Below are 26439 nucleotides of genomic sequence, written 5' to 3' on the forward strand. Positions count from 1 at the left end.
GGGTCATGTGAGACAGTATCAAAAGCCTTACTAAAGTTGAGATGTATCACATCTACTGCTTCCCCCCCCCATCCACAAGACTTGTTACCCTGTCATAGACCAGTTATACCATGATTTGTTCTTGACAAATCCATGCTGCCATTACTTATTATCTTCTAAGTGCTTACAAACTGGTTGATTATTTGTTTCGTTATCTTTCCAGTTACTAAAGTTAAGCTGACTGGTCTATAATTCCCTAAGGTGTTCTTATTCCCCTTTTTATAGATAGGTATTATATTTGCCCTTTTCTGGTCCTCTGGGATCTCTCCCATCCTCCAAGAGTTCTCACAGATAGCCACTAATGGCTCAGAGATCTCTTCAGCCAGTTCCTTAAGTATTCAAGGATTCATTTCATCAGGCCCTGACAACTTGAAGATATCCGATTTGTTTGTTTGAACATGCTGACTTGTTCCTTTCCTATTTTAGCCTCAGATCCTAGCCAATTTGCACTGATATTCACTGTTAGTCGTTTGATCACTGCTAACCTTTTTCGTTCATGTTCATGTTCACCCAAGCTGTCTTCCACCTTCAAATTCTCAACCAGTTCTTCCCTATTTGTCAGAATCAAATCTAAAACAGCCTCTCCCCCACTTGCTTTCTCCACCTTCTGTAATCAAAAGTTGTCTTCTATGCATTCAAAGAACTTGTTGGATAATCTGTGCCTTGCTGTATTATTTTCCCAACAGAAGTCTAAGTAATAGAGTCCACCATCACCACCAAGTCCTGTGCTTAGGATGATTTTGTTAGTTCTTAAAGAAAAAAAAGCCCCATCCACCTCTTCTTCCTGGTTAGGTGGCCCTACTATAACGCCACCCTTGTTTTTTTACCTCTTTTATCCTTACCCAGAGATTTTCAACCAGTCTGCCTCTGACTTCTATCTTAAACTCAGTGCACGTGTATACATCTTTGACATACAAGGCAACACACCTCCTTCCTTTTTTCCCTGCCTGTCCTTCCTGAACAAGCTGTATCCTTCTATATCAATATTCTAGTCCTGTGAATTACCACACCAAGTCTCTGTGATGCCAATCATGTCATAATTGTGGTTATTCATTAGTATTTCTAGTTCTTCCCATTTATTCCCCATACATCTTACATTGGTAAGCGGTGAGGGCCGAGGGACGTGCTGGCCGCCACTTCCCGCAGCCCCTATTGGCCTGGAACGGTGAACCGTGGCCAGCCGGAGCTGCGATCGGCCAAACCTGCAGACACTGCAGGTAAACAAACCAGCCCGGCCCACCAGTGGATTTCCCTGACAGGCCACATGCCAAAGGTTGCCGATCCCTGATCTAAGATGTTCATTAGATTTCACATTTATATTCCTTCTTGTCCCCCCTGGATTCGGACCCCTTGCCAGGTCTCCAAGTAGGTCAGGTCAAATTCAAGATACATGTATTCTGGTCCCGAAAACATATGCATTGATAAAGCAGCAGTGTGTGACCAGCGGCACCTCACAAAATAGCTTTTAGCTACAGGATCATGGCCAAATTAGAGCCGTGAACATGTGAGCCATACCCTTGATGACCACTCCAAAAAACCTAATTCTTTGCGGTGGCTTTCTGCACAGCCTATCCACAGATTTCAAGGATATATCCACCATCTTGCTGTGCATAAATATGTTGTCAGGCTGTTGGATTTAATGCAGAACAGAATTTAAATCATGTTTAATATGACAGAAGGAAAAAAAAATTAAACCCAAAAGGTAAAACAAATATAGATAGAAGAAGCAAGAAGGAATAAGAATCCTATGAAGACAGTGTTGTGATAGGGGAAGAAAGATTTTCATGTTCTACTGTTTTTAAAGGAATAGGAGCAAACCTTAGATACCCCAGTGAATACTACGGAGTCTTTAAGAAGATCCTCACCTATAAGTTTGTTTTCTTTCACAAAGCATCTGAATTCTGCCCCAGGAATTAATTCACACCATTTTCGAAGCACAAGCTACAGGAAAAAAAAATACAACATGTCAAAATATGGCTTAAGAGAACGAATTGACTTTTTTTTTTGTCAATAAACACACATTTTGGTCTTAAGATAGTACCTGCTGTTAAGAGTATCCTGTGATATTTTTCTTAACACAAGGGGAAAACCCCTCACAATTGTAATGGGTGTAATTATCTTGGCAAATAAGCCAAATTTCTTTGAAATCTTATCTTGTCACTTATTTACCTGTGAAAAATACATGTAAAAACAAAATCTTATCTCTAATACACCATAATTTTGCCAATTGGATCTCTCTCCCTATACTCCACTAGCATGACACAGAACTCAAATATGAAAAGCAATAAACATTTAAAGACAAGCACGGCATTTCACAGATATGTACTTGAACACTGTTTTAAGCCTCAGGCTCTGCCATGCGATTCAAAAGAATACATCAGTAGCAATTTTAAGGACTCTGCCATTGTGCAAAAATAAGCCAATGTTAATGAGTGCATAAGATCCGAACAGTCACCACAGCTAAATGCAAGATTTAATTACCTAGCTTCTCATTCAATACAATGGACTCCGAAGATACTTCAACTTAATACTTAAAGGGATCACTAATGCACTATGCCTAGGTCAGTGGTTCAAATCCAGTACATTAAACAGTGACCAAGTCTAGGCAAAAGGAGCTGGTGCCTCTGTCCTGTTCTCAGTGGACAACGTAAAGCCACCTCAATTGGCCTGCCCACTGGCAGTCTCAGCAGAAAGGCTAAGGACTAAAATAGGCCATTTAGAGAATGAACAACTCCCTCAGCCATTCAAGTTTCCCCTCCCGGGTCAAAGTTGACAGGCTCTGGAAGAGTATTATGGAGAAGCTTGCAAGGCCTCTGCTTGCAATGTATCTGGTGTGTGGACAAGCAGAGAGAGATGCTCGTCAGTCTCTGTAACTATTAGTCTGGCTTTTTTTTTCCCCCCCACAAGCACTAAAGTGTTTTCTTGGTGTCATCCAAGCATAAGTATCAGCCCTCTCAAGGGTAAGATACTTAAATTATCTAGAGCCAGGAGAGGAGTCTTACCTCATATTCCAAGCGAGGATCAGGGGTATCATCAGTACAGTGAATAAATCTGGAAAAATAAATTACACTGTCAAGATCTATTGTACATAAAACTGTTTTTATTCAGAGCAAGCATTACAAACTGGAACCATGCATCGCAAAGACATTGTTAAGCATTTCTAAGAGATTTTAACTCTAGAAGTAAAAAACAAGTATGGGTATGCCACTGGCAAATGCCTCTTCCTTGGCACACCCGGACAGTTACTCAAATGACCCACAGAGATCACCTATCACCAATTAAGGAAAAGCCTTTCTTGGGCATGAACTTCATAGAGAAGTTAACTTAAGACAGGTTAGAGAAAAGGGAGAAAATTATTTTAAAAAGGAGACACTATCAAGTTAGATTTGAGTCAAAGTTAAACTGTGTCAGAGCAACCTTCAACCAATAGAAAGGTTTCTACAACCACACACAACATTCTCATCCAAACTATTGCTTTTTAACAATGGGTATTTCCCTAGAAATGGTTGGAACATCAACACAGTAGCACTAGGAACCTCAAAGTGAAACTGACTTTCTTGGATTTTCATTGACCACGCTGAGAGAAATGCAAAAAGATAAACAGTAAAAACACAAACAAGTACTCTTAATGATTTAAGAATTTATTAGTAGCAGAGAAAAGTATTTGTTTATCGTGTATGACTGTTATATTGATGGTGTCCCTTCAAAGTACCTCTTCATTGCCAAGATATTATTTGCTTGCGATAACTACACTTTGCCTTCCTCTTAAATAGTTATCCTGACATGATTGCACTGACACAGAAATAGCACGCACTTTGATGTTCTAGTTTCATTACATTGCTTGGAGCAAATGTCTCCAAGTACCTTTCTCTGGTAACTTCCTAAAGCAATGCACCCTTCAGTGAACCAAGCGATATCACCATGATTCTTACAGCAACAGTGGATCTACTTTTCCTTTCCATCAATGGGAGAAGCAAAGTAGTTTAACTTGCCACTGCCTATACCAGAGCATGGCATCTTTCTGAGTCAACAACAATAAACAATGCATTTAGAAGCACAGATCTTAAAAGACTGAAACAAAAAAACCCCAAAATATCCCTGCTCCCATGTTATTCACACACATTAGATATCTGTAGGCAGACACCAAAGCTTTTTCTCTTGTGAGCTAGTCTCTTATTCCTTCGTTCATTAGCCAGTAAGAACAGAAGCAGTTATCCCAATGCCAACTATTATGTAATCTCTATATTTTCACCGGAGTAGTTATGAACACTACAATAAATCCTGTAACTTTCAAAGGAATGATAACAAAAGTATATCCTCTTTCTAAAAGTAGAGCTCCCAATCTCATTTGAGCTGTTAGGAAAATGCCTACCATTTGGTGAACAGCTCAACCGTGAGGACAAGCTGGTTAAAAGGGTAACAACTGAGTGCCCTCCCAAAAGTGACAAGACTTATCCAAATTCAGTAAAGATTAAGTAAGTAAGAGGAGGTTACTTACCTGTAAGTGGAGGTTCTTCAAGATATGTGGCCCCTATCTGCTTTCCACTGAGGGTTTACACATGTGTACCATGTGTATAGAGCTGGAGAATTTAAAAGTAGTGTCCGTTGGTCCACGCACGCATCCTGACTCGTCTCAGGGTTTCATCTGGGGTGACAAAGGGCGGGGCAGACCAACCGCGTCTCCAGTTCCTTCTCCACTGCAAATCAACAGATCTACCGCCTTGGGGAAGGAGGGCAGGAAGTGGAGCCCCTATGCAGCCCTGACAAGGTTCTCTCCACCAGTGAAGGGATAAGATTACCTTCGGGGCGGAATTGTGAGCCTGATGCCCATGGTGTGATGAACAGGCGAGTAAACTTTCTGAAGCCTCCTCTGGAGGCAGCGAAGGCAGTGATGTACGTGCACGAGGCCACGTGACTCAGGATAGAGAGGCAAGTCCTGGCTGGGACTGAAAGATTGTTGACTACATGCGTTATGAGCTCTTGCAGAGTCTGGAACCTGTCTTGTGGGAGGTAGGCTTGAGCCGTGATTGAGTTGATGGTGGACCCTATGAAGTCTAGGCATTGTGTAGGGTTTAAAGTTGACTTTTTGGTATTGATACTGACCCTTATAGAAGAAAGGAGGCCCAGCAACATAGAGATTGAGCCCTGAGCGTCTCGTCTGGATTATGCCACCATGAGCCAGTCGTCGAGATATGAGAATACAAGTACCCCATAATGCCTGCTGTGGGCTGCTACCATGGAGAAAACCCAGTGAGTATATGCTTTAATATGTGCTACAGCACATGAGATACTGACTTCCCTCATGTTGCATACTATGATCAGTGCTCCCTTCCACTGCATCTCTGAATCTTTGAAATGAGGGTATCTGCAAGCTGCTCCTTTTCTATGCCAGTTTGGTGCAGTCCTTGGGGACCTGGCAAGTTGGCCAGAATAGTCCTAAAATGGATCAAGTTTAAATGCCCCTCTGGTGCCTTTGGCAGATACTAAGAGATGTTACTGCTCCTCTCCCTTTAAGGCAGGAATTAAAAACCTTGCATTCCACCTTCAGCACCTGTAGGCTGCCTTGAATACAGGTACCAAGTCCAGCAAACCAGCAAAATGTCTGATAGACAACAGAATGCAACTGGGACACAGTGTGAAAATGATCAGGAGTGTCCGCCGAGCCACACCTTGAACACTGCATGCAGCTCTGGTTGCCCCATATCAAAAAAGATATATTAGAATTGGAAAAGGTGCAGAGAAGGGCAACGAAAATGCATAGCGGGATGGAACAGCTTCCATATGAAGAGAGATTAAGGACACTGATGCTGTTCAGCTTGGAAAAGAGACAAGTAAGGTAAGGGGGGATTTGGTAGAGGTCTATAAAATCATGAAAGGTGTGGAGAAAAGTGAATAAGGAAGTGTTCTTTACCCTTTCCCAAAACAATAGAACCAGGGGTCACCTGATTAAATTAATGGGCAGCAGGTTTAAAGCAAACAAAAGGAAGTTCACTTCGCACAATGCACAATCAACCTGTGGAACTCGTTGCCAGGGCACATTGTGAAGGCCAAAACTATAATGGGGTTCAAAAAAGAATTAGATAAATTAATGGAGGGTGGGTCCATCAAAGACGATTAGTCAAGATGGTCAGTGATGCAACCTCATGCTCTGGGTGTACTGAGCCAGTGGTTCTTAACCAGGGTACATGTACTCCTGGGGGTATGCAGACATCTTCCAGGGGGTACATTAATTCATCTAGATATTTGCCTAGCATTTCACCAGGCTACATAAAAAGCAGTAACAAAGTCAGTACAAACTAAAATTTCATACAGACAATGACTTGTTTATACTGCTTTATATACTATAAACTGAAAGATAAGTACAATATTTATATTCTAAATGATTTATTTTGTAATTATATCATAAAAGTGAGAAAGTCAGCAATTTTTCAGCAATAGTGCGCTGTGACACTTCTGTATTTTTATGTCTGATTTTGTAAGCAAGTACTTCTTAAGTGAGGTGAAACTTGGGGTACGCAAGACAAATCAGACTCCTGTAAGGGGTACAGTAGTCTGGAAAGGTCGAGAGCCACTGTACTAAGCCTCTAACTGCCAGAAGCTGGGAGTGAACAACAGGGGCTGGATCACTTGATAATTTCCTTGTTCTGTTCATTCCCTCTGAGGCATCTGGGGTTGGCCACTGACGGAAGACGGGATACCAAGCTACATTGACCATTGGTCTGATCCTGTATGGTCATTCTTAAGTTCGTAATGAAACACAACTGAGTCCAGTCAAAGCTAAAGTGGAAAAATGTTTAAAAAAATAAAAAAAAATATCTATGAATCCTTCTCTCTCCTGCTGGAAATTGCCATGGATATTTCCCACAAGATAATGCACCGCTAGCCCTGAAGACCATCTTGAATGTATTCATTCTATTAAGTGTTAGCACTGCCTATTTTATACCAAACTTACTGTGGTACTGAGTGTTAACAGGCACAGCCAAAGCCATCCAGTTACTGATCTGTGACAGATGAGGTTTTCCTTGAACACTGGAAGCAAGAGGCTGAGCAGAGTTCCTCTAACCTAAACACTTAAGGTTTAAAAGCACTGGGAACAGCAGCAAATAATTTGCACACATGAACAATTAAGAGATGCCAGGGACCCTATTTCTGAAACTGTGTCAGAACTTATGTTTCAGACACTAGCAGGGGCTGAAAGACCTAACCCCCACAGCTTATAGAGCATTCGTGAAATATGGTTGGTCTCCATTTTACTTATTGAAATCTTATTAACAGGCAAACAGGAGAAAGATCCCTTTTTGTATATTTCACAAGTATACGAATCCCCACTGGCACATACTTGCTAAAACACTCACTGCATTGAGCAGATATATGCTGTTTAATTCCGCTCACCCTTTGCCCATAAAAAGGAGTGATGTGATTTACCAGGATTTACAATGCCTGCAGTACACATCACACTAAAGGGGCCACGAATTGATTTGCAAATCACTGTAATTACTCTTGTGGATAATAAAACAAACCATCAAAGTTGTAATGAAAATTGTAACAGTTATTTTGTACCTGAAGAATACTACAGCCTAACAGTCCGATCCAAAGCCTGAACACAAGTCTTCCCTCTGACATGAACAGGCTATTCGATCAGGTCCTTTTTCTCTACCCTTAGATTTAATTGTTAGAGATTTTTACTTTAAGCACTTGAGGCAAGTTGGAGGAGGTGGTTCATATGCCACTCAAAAGGGGCCTTGCACCTAACATTCTTTTAAGTTTACAGAAATGATGGAAAACCGAACCAAAAGATACCTCCAAATGTCTAAGGGCATGCCTACACTATGAACATCAGTAAACCTATGTAAGGTTGACTTACAACCACCTCAGTAATTACTGCAGTGGTTCATATCCACACTGCCCTTCTTCTGCCAGTGGTGCGTGTCCTCACCAAGGGTGCTTCCATCGACGTAAGAGGGGACATGTCGGGGGCTGAGAGCCTGGGCTCTCAGCTCCACGCCGGGAACAGGGCAGCCACACTGGACTTCTTGGCTCCCTGCCTTTCCTCAACCTAACGCTGTAGCGTAGACGAAGCCTCAAATTGCAGATGGTACACTTGAGTTAGGTTAACCTACCACCTGTATTAGCAGTGCATGCAGCAAAAGGCTGCTGTGTTATCAGCACACTTTTGTACAGGAATGAGGTATGGACCTTATACTCTCCTCAGGAAAAGAGACTTAACAGCTTTCAGATGCATTGTCTTCATCGAATCTTTGGGATCTCCTGCAGGGGACAGAGTCATCAACACTGAGGTGCTCAAGTGAGCCAGTATACCCAGCATGCAAACACTCCTCAAACAAAGATGCCTCTGCTGGCTTGGACATGTGCACCGAATGGATGATGGGAACATCCCAAAGGACATCCTCTCTGGCAAACTGGCATCTGGAAAAAGACCCAAAGGACACCCAAAATTGTATTTCAAGGATGCCTATAAGCGAGACCTCAATGAAATGGACATGGATAACTGGGAGGATCACATTCAGGACAACAGCCTTTGGAAACAAGAATTTAACAAAGGTCTGCTAATACAGGTGGCAGGTTAACCTAACTCAAGTGTATCATATGAAATTTGAGGCTTGATCTACACTACAGTGTTAGGCTGACGTAAAGCAGGGAGCCAAGAAGCCCGGTGTGGCTGCCCCGTTCCTGGTGGGGAACTGCGCGTGGAGCAGAGAGCCCTGGCGCTCAGGGCCGCCCCCCCCCATTTTCCCTCAAGTCGATGGAAGCACTCTTGGTGAGGATGCGCACTAGCACCACTGACAGAAGGGCAGTGTAGACAAGAGTTACGAGAGAAAGCAGTCCAGCTTGGCAGAGGAGAAAAGAGCTTGCAGAAGACAGAGCCCAAAGGGTTGAAACACCACCTTTAAATGTGACAGATGCAACAGATTGTCTCTCTCGAGTGGGTCTCTTCAGCCATGGCTCCCATAAAATAATTGAATAAATTCTCTCTCTCTCTGGGGCACATATCCATGGTTTATCCAGACTGAAGGATGCCTACTAGAGGTCTGACATGAGTAATTAACACATGAAAGGAGGCCTCATTTGTTGGAAGATAGAATTAGAGAGGTAAACATATCATTAGGATGAAAACAGAATATTTGTGCTAAATATGGTAAGTAAATAGATCAGTAGGTGGGGGAGAGGGGAAAGAATGTGAACCAGCTAAGATAAGAGGGGGGACAACCATTTACTAACAATTGACAAGATAAATTAGGAATGTAGAGATGAAGTAAGGAGTAGGTCAAGTGTGGACAACACATGGACACAGCATCCTGCACAGGGATTGGTTCCTACAAGGTAACCAATCCAATCCAAAATGTATGATGCAACGTATAGTAAATGCAATGCAATGTGTAAATGTATATAAAGGAAATGGTTTTCTGTACAGCTTTGGATGTGTGGTGTGCCCTATGCCCACTCCTATGCTTGAGTCTGATCAACACAGCATAGCTTGCTGTAAGCCAAATAAAAGAACCTGAGTGATGAAATCTGTAGTTTAACTGAGTTTTTTGAATCCCAGAGAACTGGATGAATTGTTCTTTCAGAACTGGACAAGGTGTTCTGGATAAGCCAAGTGGAAAAGGTCTCAGAGGGAATCCCACTATATACTAAAATCATTTACTGAAAGGCAGATAAAAACAAAACAAGAAAGTTTTGTTTACAGGAGGGACAAGGTTTTCAGCTTGATACAGAATCCAGTTAAAACAGGGGAGTTCTTACTGCCTATGAACTACATTAGGTTATTTAAAAAACAAACAAACAAACAAAAAACTGGCTTAAGGCTCATACCACACACCAAACCCTGAATAAGCTGTTTTCTGTTAAATCAGGTAGGTAAAATACAATGCTTACATGAAAGAGAAATAACACTGACTGCACTGTCATTCGTGTGCTGTGTTCAAGTCCTTGTTACTCTATTAGTGTTCCATGAGGGAAGTTCTATATCTAACAATTTTTAAAGCGATTGAAGTGCCAGCTTCATGTCAGAAGCCAAACATTTAAACATTGGAAGTGCAGCCAGTCATATTCAAGATGCTCTGACTAATCAGATTGTATATTATTTATGATCTGTACTACAGTAGCACTTAAATTGGGACTCCATTGTGCTAGAGACGGCACAAACACCATCCAACCCTGACCTAATCAGTTTGGTACAAACAAACAAGACTTACAGAGGGTGGGAGGAGAAAGAGGCACAGAGAAATGAGGTGATTTGCCCTTGGTCACAAAGCAGATCATGGGCAGAGCTGGGATAAGAAACCAGGTCTACCCCATAACCCATTCAGTATCTTTTCCATTAGACCATACTACCTCCCAAACAACAGAGCTTCTTTTACTAGTTGGACAGTTCAGGAGCACAAAGGTAACAAAATATAAAGAAACGTCTAATAAAAAGGTTTTGGCTGTTGTTTTATGTCTGAGCAAAAAGTTTTTTCATCCCACTAAATACAATCAAATCTATTTCTCTCTCTTTTTTTACAAGCCCATCCAAGTGAGAGGACACACAATGTCTCCAGTTTTCACCTGCTCAGCATTTTACTTCCATATGCTAGTTGCATTTCTAATTTTTGCTTGCCAAGGTCTATGGTGCTGGCATTTAATCAATAGCGTAATTAATAGAGACAACCTTGTGATTCAGCAAGTCTAATCATTTAGCCTGTTTGACTGCTTATGTTCGTATGAATAATTTAGCAGTTCAGGAATGCTATGAACGTACTGGATTAAAAGCAGGATGTTTTATTCAACTACCTTTTATTTACAACAGTTCATCTAGGAGGAGGCCAAAATGCTTCACAGATTAAGGTGAGATGAATTTTGCCCCAGGTAGGTACAACTCTCATTCAAAAATCAATAGAAATTGCCCAGGCTAATTCACCCTATTACAAACTAAGGCCTGCTCTTGCAAAAACTAGCACAGTATTTTACACTAAAAACATTACAAAAGTAGCTTTTAGGAGGGAAAGTAAAGTGTAACTTTTCCCCAGCTGAAAACATGTCAGTCTTTAGATTAGATTGTAATTACCTGTACCACAACTTGCCGAGAAGCCCAAGGTCTCTTGCTGGGCATCTTTATACGATGAGAAAATAGGGGACACAATCCCATTAACTAGCATGCAGGCCTTGGGGTCATCATACAAGAAGGCTGAGACCATTAAATCCAAACTGGACTGAGAGTCTAAAATGAAGTCCTTACTAAGAACAGTTAAATGTCTATCCTTGAGCTAAGGGAAAGAGCAAAGCCAACATATATCTCCTGCATAATGAATAACGATGAAGTCCCTGGGCTCATAAGTGTCTTCTGTTTACTTTGGCCAAAGTGTTTTCCATCAGCCTCACTGGGATTGGCACTAAAATTTCAATGTGTCCATTTGCGTAGTGGTGATAGAAGCAAACCCTCCGCTGGGTTATTAAACCCTCTTTAGTAAACTGTACTGATATACTCTCCTCTCACTTACCAAGGCATGGCATCATTTTAAAATACAATAGAACAAGACTAAAATTAAATAGCCAAACTTAACAGACAGCGAAGCATTACTAGAAAAGAAATACGGAGGTGTCCAACACAGGAGTGAATTGAAAACAATCCAATCACAGGAAAAAGCTAGAAAACCTACTCTGGTTTGCTGTAAAATAAGAGAATAGTGCAGGTTTTCACTGAACTGCATTATTGTTCAATTTCTTCTCTAATAGGATCCAGTTATTTAAATGTATTTATATCCCCTCTACGAATTGTCAACCTTACTTCCAGGTCCATAGAATTTTTCATTTGAGTACTCTTGATGCTCCATGACTAAAATATGTTTCACCCAAGTCCACTCAGGCCTTGCAAAAAAAGAGGTTTTTTTGTAATTTAATTTGAAAGTGTTTCAAGTAAAGTGTTTCAAGTTATGGCACATTTCAGTGAAAAGAGGCCACAAATCCTTTTATCATGAGATAAGGCACTGAGACTAGTCAAATTCAAAGGTGTGATGATGCATTAATGCTGATAAGAGGTGCATCACAGCACCCTCATAGCCCAAGACCACTAGTTTAAGGGCTATTTATTACTATGTGTTTGTATGGCAACCTAGGTCCCAACCCTTGATTGGAACTTCTGGTGCTTTTTTAATACAAATTATACAACAATGCATTTGTGTGCTGCAACAATACATAAAGGCAAGACATACATAACGTTTCATTCACACACAGTACAACTGGGTGGTTTACAGAATAAAGAATGTGGCCTGCATTAGAAGTTTACAAGCTAGTATTACGCACACAATGCAGTGTTGTCTTCCTCAGACTACCGACAGCTCATGTCTCTGCAGCTAATTAAAATTTTGTCAAACAGCAGCAATGCCAAATTAACAAGGATCTCATCAGTTTCACTGGTGCACTTTAGAAACCACACCACAATTTATGTTTTCCCAATGTGACCCCTAGGAAGACATTGGAAAGAGAGGCTAGGTAGGGAGTAGAAAAGGAGAGACCTATTTGCTCATTTCCACTCCCACACTGCAGGAGACTGAAGGGTAGAATAGCAGAAACTCGGCCAGTAGGATCTGTGTGGGGGAGATGATTTCTTCAAGCAAATTCAGAGGCGTAAAGCTTCATATTTATAAAAAAAGATAAAATATGTACTAGCTGGATGCTCATACTGAAGACTGACTCTGCCTGGAGACTTTAAGGACACCATCCTGGTAGAAATCCCAGCATCCTACCTCTCCTTAGCAACTGTGCGTCTCATGAAGGCACAAGCCCTGAACTCCGCTAGTGCAGCTACTCCCACCCTTGCATTTCCTACCTCTAGCTAGTAGATTTAGTCCTCCTGCTAGTAATTACTGGGTACATTTTCCCAAGACTTATAAATAAACAAGTAGCAGCAAATTTTAAATGGCCGAAATTTCCAAGGATAACACATAAATATCACCTGCAAGATCTGCACACCCAATGGGCAACAATGCACATGCTCAGTAGGCTTAGCAGCCTCCTTCCCTCATCCCTGGGGAACAGTCACTAGCAGGATCTTGTTGGGAAAAGTATGGAAGCTTCCAGACCCATGTCTCACTCCCCAAAGCAGCCAGCGCCAGCTACAACACAAGGCACCACATGGGTTAAGTCGGGGTCTTCCAACTCTTTATGGATGGAGAGGAACCTGCCTGAGGCATGTGGCTAAGCAGCCTCCCATCCCCTGTGAACAGCAGGAGCCAGAGCAGCTGTCAGAGTTGTCACAGCCTCCAGAAATCTTCACTTGACTCTGAAAACTTGGGATCTGGATAGGTTTTTCCTCATTCACTGTATTGTTACTGGCTTTGGGTCCTATCTACTGCTAATTCTCACCTGCCCCAGCTCATTACCCACGTCCAACCTCCCTCCCTTCCTCCTCAGTTCAATCTCATTTCCATACAGTTCTCCTCTTCCTCTGCCATTTCCTCTGTTACTCTCACAATCCCATCCTATCTCCCACCTCAATTCCAATGAGTAATCCTTCCCATCAAAACAAAGACACTAAAATTTAGCTATCACCACCCTGATCAGTTTGCATATATGCTATCACCTTTTCCTCCACCCTTTATCTTTTTAGCTTTTAAGAGTATAAGTGCTTCTGAGCAAGGACCATGTCCCATTTTCTTGGAAGTTAAAGCTAGACAGATTCAGGTTAGAAATAATGAGCATATTCTTAACAGTGATGGTAATTAACCACTGGAACAACTTACCATGGGTTCCGGTGGATTCTCCATCACACAAAATCTAAATGAAGATTGGATTTTTTTTCTAGACAATAGGCTCTAATTTAACGACAGCTATTGGACTTGAACCAGGATTTTAACTGAGAGACGTGTTATGCAGGACGTGAGACTAAATGATCACAACAGTGCCTTCTGGTCTTAAGAAGCTTCAAATCTATGACTTTCAGTGTTTGGACAGTGCCTAGCAAGTTATGGGCATTACCATAATATAAAAATACAATTCTCTGTTTTGCCTACAAAATTGTGAGTTGTGTGTTTGCAATGACTGCCAATATTGCACAAAACTTAATGCTCCATCCATGGAAAAGTCTGAATTTTCCAGGATAGGGCAATGCACATGGACATCATAACTTCCAGAGCTGCTTTGACTTCACTACTGGACTGAAACCGTTGCTAAGCTCCACAGAGAAATTTGGGGACCAGGGTGAGAATTTTTTGGACCTTGACACATGGGCAAAGTCTGTTGCCAAAGTTGCAGAACCAGAAAAGAAAGCAGTTGCACAGCAACAGCACAATTAAATTTCATGTTTTAAACAAGAAAAGGACTCATTACATGGTAAGTGCTCTGGGGCAGGGACTGTCATCTTTGTTATCTGAGTTGACAGCACCTAGCACAATAGGTCCCTTGCTCTTGACTGAAGTTCCTAGGCACTACTATACAATAAATAAGCAGCCAACAACTATATAAAATATATAAAACTGGAGTATTAGTTTAGTTATGGAAGGCTTTTCTCCCCCTCCCCCTGCTGATCTTGATTTTCAAAGAAGTACTTTTTAAGCTAGACAATTAAACAGAATTTCCAAGATGATTCTTAGCAGGGCACCAGCAACTGGAGTTAAACACTAATTAAGTTTCAAGTAAAAATTGAAAAAAAGAGTGGTCTCTTCATTAAACACAACACTTTCATTGCAAGGAAATACATTTAGGATGAGTCACATGTCTGGAGGTCACAGATGCCAAATGATCTTACCCAACTGACTGTCCCCTCCTAATTAGAAGATTGAAAAAAAAAAAACCAACCCCCCCCCCAATCCCATTGTACTCTTATAATTTTATCTCTGACCACAGAAAGACATAGTTCCAGGCAATGGCATTTGTCCACATGCAACAAAAGGAACTGGGATCAAGGAGCTCCAGAAAAAAAGGAGAGGTGACACAGCAGCAGAGGTCTCAGTTTCCTCCCAGCCAGAAATACTGAACCCAAAAGTATTAGAAGCTGTAAATGAAGTGACTGAAAGTGATGATGGACCACAGTGAAGACAAGTACCGGTAATAATAAAACTCCCTAGCAACAAAGAACTGAGAGAGAAAAATGTTGATTAAAATGTGATTCAACTCTGAGAATAGTGCATTTAGTCCACAAAGGCATTTTCTGTATGTAGTCAGGGTCAGAACCCATTACTTAAATAAATAAATAAATATTTTACTGCTTTTTACCCATTAACACTGCAGAATCAGCACAACTAAGAAAGAGAGTAAGACAGTCTATTTCCTTCTTATCTGTTTGGAACTTAGTAGGGTACGTCCATACTACCCGCCCGGATCGGCGGGTAGCAATCGACTTCTCGGAGTTTGATATATCGCGTCTCATCTAGACGCGATATATCGAACTCCGAACGCGCTCCTGTCGACTCCAGAACTCCACCACCGCGGACGGCGATGACGGAGTCGACGGGGGAGCCGCGGACGTCGATCCCGCGCCGTGAGGACGGGTAAGTAGTTCGAACTAAGGTAGTTCGACTTCAGCTACGCTATTCGCGTAGCTGAAGTTGCGTACCTTAGTTCGACCCCCCCGCAGTGTAGACCAGGCCTTAGTAAACAATTCCATTACACCTGTATAGCAGTGAGGTGGGTTGCCCTGGTATTGCTGAGGGGATAATTTGGCGTACAGAATCTTTTTTCTCATGCATCATCACTAGAAACAAAATCTGGTTTCACTCTCATCCTGGAATCCAATTTGTGCAGAGCTGGCAGTTAAAAAACAAAAAATAATTTTTTTAGTTGTGTATCGAAGTCACTGAGAGACAATGAATCAAACTCCACAATGCCTTTTACAGTTACTTTTCAGAGAAGATCTATTTATAGGAACTCTTACTTTAGATTTCATCAGATTAATAAAACTGTCTGTCTGAACTATACTTACGGCTGAGTGAAGTCACGAGTAATGAAGTCTGAACTCTTGAAGAGGAGGAAGATGTCACTGAGGGTTTTACATTTCAGAGAACTATTCATTGCTATCCAATAGGCATCCTAAACAAGAAGGAATTATATCATTTGAAATGCACCTTTACGTGACTTATCAATAGCTGACCTACAACTACAGTAACTCCTCACTTAAAGTCATCCCAGTTAACGTCGTTTTGTTGTTACATTGCTGATCAATTAGGGAACATGCTCGTTTAAAAGTTGCGCAATGCTCCCTTCTAATGTCGTTTGGCAGCCACCTGCTTTGTCCACTGCTTGCAGGAAGAGCAGCCCGTTGCAGCCAGCTGGTGGGGGCTTGGAACCAGGGTGGACCAGCAGCCCCCCTATCAGCTCCCCCATCAGCTCCCTGCTCCCCTAAGTTCCCTGTGCAGCAGCTGTCCAGCAGGCTATCAATTGCCTGCAGTTCAGCTGTCCCTCCCCCCACTGCCATGTGCTGCTCCTGCCCTCTGCCTTGGAGCTGCTCCCCGGAGCCTCTTGCTTGCTGTGGGGGGAGGGGGGAAGGGAGGCACAGGGGGGCTAATGTCAGGGTATTCCCCTCCCCTCTGCTCCTGCACCCCGCTTACCCCATCTTCCATAGAGCAGGGGGGACACAGGACAAGGCTCAGGACGGAGGGAGCTTGCTGGCAGCAGCTGCGGTCTCAGCAAGCTGATCTAATTAACAAGGCAGTGTACTTTAGGATCAGTGTACTTAAAGGGGAAATGAGAACCTCTCCCTCTCACACACACACACACGGTGTGTCTCTGTCTGCAATGTTGTCTCCCCTCCCTCCATTCCTGCTGCCCTGTAGAATGTGAGAGTTAACCCTTAAGGGCTCAGACAATTGCTAGTTCATCATTTAGCAGTAAGGCATTCCCTGAGAAATATCCCACCCTCTGACTTCTCCACCTCAACCAAGCTTCACAATCATCATCACTGTGTACCAGTATTAAATTGTTTGTTTAAAACATATATATATATATATATATATATATATATATATATATACACACACACACACACAGTATATTAGTCTTTTGTCTGGTGAAAAACCCTAACCTAACCCCCTCATTTACATTAATTCTTATGGGGAAATTGGATTTGCTTAACATCGTTTCGCTTAGAGTTGCATTTTTCAGGAACATAACTACAACGTTAAGTGAGGAGTTACTGTACTGCACACCATTTTGAAGTACACCTCTACCCCGATATAATGCGACCCAATATAACACAAATTCGGATATAACGCAGTAAAGCAGCGCTCTGGGGGGAGGGGCTGAGCACTCCGGCAGATCAAAGCAAGTTCGATATAACGCCGTTTCACCTATAACACGGTAAGATTTTTTGGCTCCCGAGGACAGCGTTATATCGGGGTAGAGGTGTATGAGTTGACAAGCAGGACTACAAGGATGAACAACTGATTTTGGCAGGAATTTCTCTTCTAATCATGAACACATGACTCAATGAAGCTATTGTTCTGTGCATGGACACCTACTGAAATCAGTGCAAATCAGAATAGGAACAAGTCTTTTCTTCAGTATTTCCAAGCAATTTCCTGGGTCCTTTGGGCAGAAACTCCCTTTAGGAATCCGACAGGAGAACTTTGGGATATGCTAACATTACGAGTCAAATTTTTAGACATGTTTTAAACTAAAAAGGACAGAATGAAGAGCGTATTTTATATCCTGATAACACAGCAAGTTTAAACAGGCAGCTAGGTTTTTTTCTTCATTTTTTTTGTGGGAGGTGGGAGATGTGATGGAGAGGAGGGGAGATTATTATTATTTTTTTTTTTAAAAGACTGATTTTTCTCTAAGCCAAAAATACTGAAGTATGTGAATTATGGAGAAACCACAATAATCAAAGCAGGGGCTGTTGCCTATCAGTAAAAACCTTTTTAGATTACTACATTTAAAATAATCTTTACACTATTCACTGGGATTTTAATCTCATAACACTTTGTTTTGACAAAGAAAAGCAATTCAATTAGCTACATATCTCAGAATTGTCTTGGCAAAGCAGAGCTAAAGTTCCTGCTAAGCTGTATATCTTCTAGACCTTGATTCTAGACATTTTTATTTTCTCTACAAACCACTAATAAGTGCCTATCAAATGAAGAGAACAGCTGAATGTTTGGAAAGGACGTGCATACTGTACCTCTTCCCATATAAATTCCAGCTCACGAAACAGTACCAGGGTGATGCAATGCTGTACTACATCAGGGTGTGCAACTCGACTGCACCAAATTGTACTGCAGAAGCACTCCACTGAGAACTGCTACTGCACCAGCCTCTGTCAGTGCAGTTACTCTCCTCCCACGTCCCAGATACATCAAAGAGTTGATTACAACAAAGTCTGTTAAAACATTTAGGATTTAATCAGTGTTCTTACCCTTGGAGCACTCCAGTTGAGCTTCGGGAAGATGCTGCCCCCCAGGGAAGCGATAGCTTCTTGAACTTTAAGTGCAAACTCAGGGAATTCTGGTGCCTAAATGGAGAACAGAAGGTAATTCACATTCCATCAGGAAAAAGGTTAGCTTTAGAAATATAATTAAGGATGTAAATTACAGTTGCAATAGATTCATATGCAAATCCAGTATTACCATTCAAAAACCATGAGGCAGGCTCCAAAAATCATGAGATTTTAAATGAATTTTTGTTTTCTGGTGCTTGAACCTTTGCAGTGCATGTTTTCAAGCTTTTCTCTGTAATAATGAGGGCTAGAAACTTGTTTTTTAAAATGAAAACTGAGATTCCTGGGGCTTTAGGAAAAAAAAATATCCCAAGACTGATGATAAAATCATGAGAACTGGCCACACTGCAAGTCAAACAAATAAGCAACTTTTAAAGAGACACTTGTAGGTTAAGTCAAGACTATAGATGATAATGAAACATTTGACAAGATTAGATTTTTTTTCATGCTAGTTTTAGACATTTCAAACAAATGGTCTTTTTTTGGGGGCGGGGGGAGGGTGGAAGGGGGCTTTAGACATTCCCCTGAAAAATTTGCAACCCAAATATTGTAGCATTATGCCAAGGTATGAAAGCTAGAAAGTGAAACAATAAAGAAAACTGACTGGTCTAATTTCAGCATTGAAACTGATACAAGTGCAAAAGTAAACAAACCAATTAAATAACAAGATATGCATCAGATCTTAACACCTAGCAAAACTAAAACTTAATTTATTAGGAATATATATGTGTGTATTTTGTGTGTGTATATTTTATGTATATATATTATATATATAAAATATACACACTTTTTAATGTTTATCACTAAACATGACAAAATCTCTGTAGAGAAGAGCAAATCTTAGAACATCTATATAAACAATCCCAGATCCCGCTCTCCCAGCTGTTCTGCATCTGAAGTTAATAGGGCTTCATGCAATGTGGCTCCCCCTGATGGGAAACAGCTTGTAGGGCTGGGGCCTTGAAGATGCTCTTTAGTAATACATGTTAACTTGCACCAAGAGAATAGACTGTGCTGGGAATCTTTGGCTTTGAAAAAGAATGTGATGCTTGTTTAAAAATAAGTGATTTACTGTATAGTAGAACACCAAAAATAGAAAAAAAAAATCCTTCACGATGCTACAAGCACTACTAGTGTGGGTGGCTGGCACAGAGGAAGGACTAAATCTCTGCCCTTCAAAAGAATATCAAAGACTTGTGGACATTTGCCAAAGATTTTTCATCCTGAAGAATAAATAAATGATGTCACAGTAAGCAGTGTTTAGAAAATGCTATTTCCATCAATGTTTATATAAAAATGCATCTCAAAAATAACACCTAGGTTAAAGCTAAGCTAAGATCTTTCTCCTCCCCTCCCGCCCCACACTGCAAATAAAATCTTACATCCACAAGAATATTTTATTCTTTTTTAGTTTCTCCCAACACGATTTCCCACCAAACCACTTAAAAAAAATTCCCCACTTAAGCGGAATGATTTAAGTTGTACTTGGCTTCATATGTTCTGAGTTTTTACTTACCGCACTTTTTAGTTTTCAAGAGGAATCATACTTGAAGTTCCTCCCCCCCAACCCTGCCCCAAAAAACCTGAACAAGCAATTTTTTGCACCATCGAGTTACTTTTCAAGGTCCCCTCCGGAGACTTTCACCGAGGGATAGCTGGGAACACTGATGCTCTGTCACTTTGTGGGCATGCAGTCTGATCAGCATGAAGGGGCTGGGAGGTGATGGGACATGCTCAGTGTAGACGGCATCTTCTGAGCTTTAAGCAGCCAAAATCTCAACTGAGCATGTGCAAACTGCGATTTTCAGACTCAGAATGCCAAATTCAGGCAGCAAAGACCGTACTCTGGAACTAGGGCAAAACTGATCATATTTCATGTCCCTGCTCCAATGCACGGTAATGTTAGGAATTCGCAATAAAAATAATTGTACACATTTTGTTTAACATAAGCAAAACACATTAGTCTCTAACCTTGTTATGAAAAATTACTGAGCCGTTCCATTGTACTATGCACCATACCAAAACAATACAAAAGAAGTCCTTGCCCCAGAGAGCTCACAACCTAGCACAAAATTAGATCATCCAGAATCTTTAAAAGAAATTAGGAACTGATGGACTGAAACCAGCTTCAAAGAATCAACTTTGCAAAAACCACCTTTTTGCAGAACTCATGCTGTGAACTAGTCAGACACCCAAAAGAAGTCTTTTAAACCTATTTTTCCTGTGTTTTCTCAATGTAAGAGCACTCACGCTGCTTTTATAACCATTAGTAAAGCAACACTGCCTTGGTCATATAGTCACAGAATTTAAGGCCAGACGAGACCACTGGATCATCTAGTCTGACCTGATGTATATCACAAGCCGCCACCACCACCCACACACTAAACCCAACAACTGAAATTAGACCAAAGTACACCTCCACCCTGATATAACGCGACCCGATATAACACGAATTCGGATATAACGCAGTAAAGCAGTGATGGGGGGCGGGGAGCTGCACATTCCGGCAGATCAAAGCAAGTTCGATATAACGCAGTAAGATTTTTTGGCTCCTGAGGACAGCATTATATCGGGGTAGAGGTGTATTACAGCCCTCAGGGAACTAAACTATTATGTGCCATAGGCAGAGAAAAGGGATGACTCAGGCCCCTGAAATGGCAGGGAATTAAGTGGGAGTGGGATATATCCAGATGATTCTGACAAGTGACCTACAGTCACATGCTGCTGAGAAAGGCAAAACCATGCCAAGTAGAATGGCAGGCCAGTGTTGGGGAAGCTTGTGTTGGCAATGTGCCTGTGCTGTATAGTGCCTGACCTGTGGACAGAGGACTGAATTCTATCGGGCTGTCAATCTGGCCCCTTTTACCAGCATTCAGTTTAATCTTTACTGTATTAAGTACATGTGAGATGTCTGTCCAGAGCCTTTCCATTTTAATACATTCCCTGCCCACCCCATCCCTGCACAAATGGATTTCTTTGTGAGGTTTATGCAGCTGGCTTTTCTATGTAGTTAAATTCTCTGTCATGCATTTCTTAAGTGTTCCTAGTGGCCATGACAGTCACTGCTGCAGGGCACAAAGTAAGGTTCAGAATGTAGATTATGAGCCAAGTAAAGAAGTTATTTTCACTGAATCTGAAAAAGACACTTTACTTTGTACGTGTGATGGATTTTCTTAGCAGTTTTTCTTTTAAAATACTTTGATATTTGAGAAGGCACTTCTTTGTGTTCTACACATACACTTTGTTTAAAAAACAAACATATTATTTCAACACTGTAATTACTAGGGCTATCACGTGATTTAAAAAGTTAATTGCGCAATTAAAAAACGTAATGATGATCACAGCACCTTGGAGGGGCTTGCTGCTGGTAACTAACAAGGCATTGAGAGAGACAGCCAGGCTGGAGAGAGTTAAGGGGGCTCAGGAGTCTCACAGTCCCAGGCTACACCCTGGGATGATCCCATCAGAGTTTGTCTTAGTGATTGGCTGAACAAGAAGTAGGACTGAGTGGACTTGTAGGCTCTGAAGTTCTACATTATTTTGTTTTTGAGTGCAGTTATGTAACAAACAAAAAATCTACATTTGTAAGTTGCACTTTCATGACGAAGACATTGCACTACAGTACTTGTATGAGGTGAATTGCAAAATATTATTTCTTTTATCAGAGGGGTAGCCATGTTAGTCTGTATCCACAGAAACAACAAGGAGTCCGGTGGCACCTTAAAGACTAACAGATTTATTTGGGCATAAGCTTTCATAGGTAAAAAACCCCACTTCTTCAGATGCATGAAGCATAAATATACTGGCACATGAAGAGAATAGCTACCGGCTATTGGGACTCTCTCCCTTCAGATCCTATGCTATGGGCACTCCTAGCTATCTTTGAGACACCACCGACTTCCCGTGGAAACTACCATCCTGAAAACACCATCCTGTCCACCATGGATGTAGAAGCTCTTTACACCAATATTCCACATGAGGATGGACAACAAGCTCTCAGGAACTGTATCCTTGATGAGGCCACTGCACACCTGGTACTGAGCTCTGTGACTTTATCTTCACCCACAACCATTTCAGATTTGGGGACAACTTATACCTTCAAGTCAGCGGCACTGCTATGAGTACCCGCATGGCCCCACAGTATGCCAACATTTTTATGGTTGACCTGGAACAATACTTCCTCAGCTCTCGTTCCCTAGCGCCCCTCCTCTACTTGCGCTACACTGATGACATCTTCATCATACGGACCCACGGGAAGGCAGCCCTTGAAGAATTCCACCTGGATTTCAACTATTTCCACCCCACCATGAACCTCATCCTGGACCAGTCCACACAAGAGATCCACTTCCTGGACACTACAATGAAAATAAGTGATGGTCACATAAACACCATCCTATACTGGAAACCTACTGACTGCTATACTTACCTACATGCCTCCAGCTTCCATCCAAGACACATCACATGGTCCATTGTCTACAGCCAAGTCCTAAGATACAACCACATTTGCTCCAATCCCTCAGACAGAGACAGACACCTACAAGATCTTTATCAAGCATTTTTAAAACTACAATACCCACCTGGAGAAGTGAGGAAACAGATTGACAGGGCAAGACCCAGAAGTCACCTACTACAGACAGGCCCAACAAGGAAAACAACAAAACACCACTGGCCATCACAAATAGCCCCCAGTTAAAACCTCTCTAGCACATCATCAATGATCTACCACCTATCCTGGAAAACGATCCCTCACTCTCACAGACCTTGGGAGGCAGGCCAGTCCTCGCTTACAGACAGCCCCCTAACCTGAAGCAAATACTCACCAGCAACTACATACCACAGAATCACTAACCCAGGAACCAGTCCCTGTAACAAACCCTGTTGCCTACTCTGTCCCCATATCTACTCTAGCAACACCATCAAAGGACCCAACCACATCAGCCACACCATCAGGGGCTCATTCACCTGCACATCTACTAATGTGATATATGCCATCATGTGCCAGCAATGCCCCTCTGCCATATACATTGGCCAAACCAGACAGTCTCTACGTAAAAGAATAAATGGACACAAATCAGACATCAGGAATGGTAACATACAAAAGCCAGTAGGAGAACACTTCAATCTCCCTGGACATTCAATAACAGATTTTAAAATAGCCACTCTTCAACAACAACAAAACTTCAAAAACAGACTTCAAAGAGAAACTGCAGAACTAAAATTCACTTGCAAATTTTACACCATTAATTTGGGATTGAATAGGGACTGGGAGTGGCTGGCTCACTACAAATGCAATTTTCCCTCTCTTGGTATTGACACCTCCTCATCAATTATTGGGAATGGACCACATCCACCCTGACTGAATTGGCCTTGTCAACACTGGTTCTCCACTTGTAAGCTAACTCCCTTCTTTTCATGTGCCAGTATATTTATGCTTGTATCTGTAATTTTTACTCCATGCACCTGAAGAAGTGGGGTTTTTTACCCATGAAAGCTTATGCCCAAATAAATCTGTTAGTCTTTAAGGTGCCACCGGACTCCTTGTTATTATTTCTTTTGTTTATCATTTTTACAGTGCAAATATTTGTAATAAAAATATACACTTTGATTTCAATTACAACACAGAATACAATATATATGAAAATGTAGAAAAATATCCAAAATATTTAATAAATTTCAGTTGGTATTCTATTGTTTAACAGTGCGATTAAAACTGTGATTAGTCGTGAATAATTTTCTTAAGCGTGATTAATTTTTTGAGTTAATCATGTGAGTTACCTGCGATTAATCGACAGCCCTAGCAATTACATCAGAAAGACATATTTTAAAAGGGCATAAGAGCATATAAAAATCAGTGATTTGTTCAAGACAAATAAATCTCCTAAAACATAATGAAGGGCAGAGAGGAAAAACAAAAGTATACACGTCAGAGTTAAAATCCTGGTCCCACTGAGTTCAATGGAGAATTGCCATTGACTTCAACTGGGCCAGGATTTTACTCACTAAGTTGTAAGATCATATAACTCAGATCTTAATAAATGTATAAAAATTAATCAGTTTTACTTTAAGTAGCATAAAGAATCAGTTATACAATCAAAACATCTTAATACTGAAACAGAAAAAGCAACATCCAAACCATTAACCCTGCTTCCTCATATTTCCAGCCTAGGAAAGCTTGCCATTTCTCAAAAATCGGAACACATATACCTCTTGACCTTTATATAATATAAGCTTTTCTACAAATATTAATCCTCTAACTTACTCTGATAGAGCCTCTTGTAACTGTAACCCAAATAGAACAACTAAGGTGATGATCGCCAATCCATAGCCTGGACATGATGCTTAGCTGGTCTAAACTGGCATAGTTTCACTGCAGTCAGTGGAGTCACACCAATTTACACCCCTTTGTTGGATACAGCATTTTTTGAATGTACTTTCTTTGACTATAATTATGAGATCTGATTCAACAGCCAGACATTATTTCCACAGCACTGTAAACAAAACATGACACTTTACAAAGGTAAAATGCAACGAACAACACACAAAATCCCTGGTCTGAACAATTTACAATCTAAGGCACCAATCTGAAAAAGACATAGGTGTGTAAGTAGCTCCACTGAAATCAACAGACACTACTCACAAGTGTAAAGTTAAACACGTGTACGTCTCCATAGACTCAAAATGCAAAGCTGTAAACTCTAAGTGAACATATAAGCTATTTAGAGCAGGGACCAGGACACGTACAGTGCTTAATACAATTACTCTTGTGGGGAATTCTGCGCCACTGCATGCACACATATTTCATGTGCCATGCTTATTTTTAATCATTACTATTATTATTATTTTACAGAAAATAGCTTCTGCTGAAAAGTTGCTACCCACCAGAGGGCGCTATGGCACTAGAATACAGCAGCCGCTCCTGGCAAGCCCCAGCTATGATCGGGAAGAGAAAGAGCCTGCGTTCTTCACCGTGCCTGTTGGACCAGGTCAGGAGACAGGAGATATGGGAAGTCAGACAGCGTGGGGCTGCTGGCGGGGGTCAGACAGGGACTCATAAGGGCTAGAGGGAGAGGACAGACTGGGGCAGGGGCTGAATGGGAGTGGAGGTGCAGGGCCACGGGGGAAGCTAGATGCAGAGCCACATGGGCGGAGGGGGTGCAGAGCTACAGAGGGAAGGCTCAGTGGGGGCACAGAGACATGGGGACGGGGGTGCAGGTACACATGCAAATGAGGGGAGGGGACTGGCTGAGGGGGGTGCCTGGGACACATGGGCAGAGGGGGAGGGGTTGCAGAGCTACAGGAGGAACGGGGCTGGCTGAGTGGGGGCACAGAGACACATGGGGACGGGGGTGCACAGACACAGGGGAAGAGGGTGCACAGACACAGGGGGATGGGGGAGAGGGTGTCTGAGTGGGGGTGAGGACCACACGAGAGTGCAGGGTCACATGGGGACAGGAGCAGATGTGCCTGACTGAATGGGAGGGGTTAGGGGTCAGCCAGGATCTGCCTGAGGGATGCTCCCTAATAATCCCTCCCCATCACCATGCCCAGAAAACCTGTTCCATACTTTTCCCACCCATATCCAACAAACCTTCAAGGTCATACCCAGGCTCCTTCTCAGCAATTACTTCCCTCTCCCTCAGCTCCTCCGATACCCCTGACTCCCCCAAGCCTTTGTGTGCTTCTGAGAGGTGTGGAAAATACGGTTCTGTACTGCAGTTTAAATGAATTATTACTCAAAGTTCTGTATTAATATCCCTAGTAAGGAATCTATTTGTCAAAAAACATTTCCTGAATCTTTTTTGTTGTCTATATTGTTAGAGACATACTTTCTGACAGGTATTTAGAAATAAGTTACCAAAATTATTGAAACTAGTGTCAAATAACACAACATAATCACAAATAAAATAAGCAGAATTTTAAAATATTGTGTGCAGAATTTTTAATTTTTTGGTGCAGAATCCCCCAGGAGT

The 26439-nt window shown here is 41.7% G+C and overlaps 1 protein-coding gene across 1 annotated transcript in view; it reads right to left on the reverse strand.

Moving 5' to 3' along the window:
- The window catches only part of CDC123 (cell division cycle 123), a 67312-nt gene that overhangs the window by 31500 nt on the left and 9373 nt on the right, over positions 1–26439 (reverse strand). The window contains exons 5-8 of the mRNA XM_039519423.1: positions 18389–18484; positions 15959–16065; positions 3042–3090; positions 1905–1980 (exon numbers count right to left, since the gene is read on the reverse strand). Coding sequence (XP_039375357.1) covers positions 1905–1980; positions 3042–3090; positions 15959–16065; positions 18389–18484 — 328 coding nt within the window. The remainder of the gene's footprint in view (positions 1–1904; positions 1981–3041; positions 3091–15958; positions 16066–18388; positions 18485–26439) is intronic.

The sequence above is a fragment of the Mauremys reevesii genome, linkage group 1 (genome assembly GCF_016161935.1).
Source record: "Mauremys reevesii isolate NIE-2019 linkage group 1, ASM1616193v1, whole genome shotgun sequence".
Lineage (NCBI taxonomy): Eukaryota > Metazoa > Chordata > Testudines > Geoemydidae > Mauremys > Mauremys reevesii.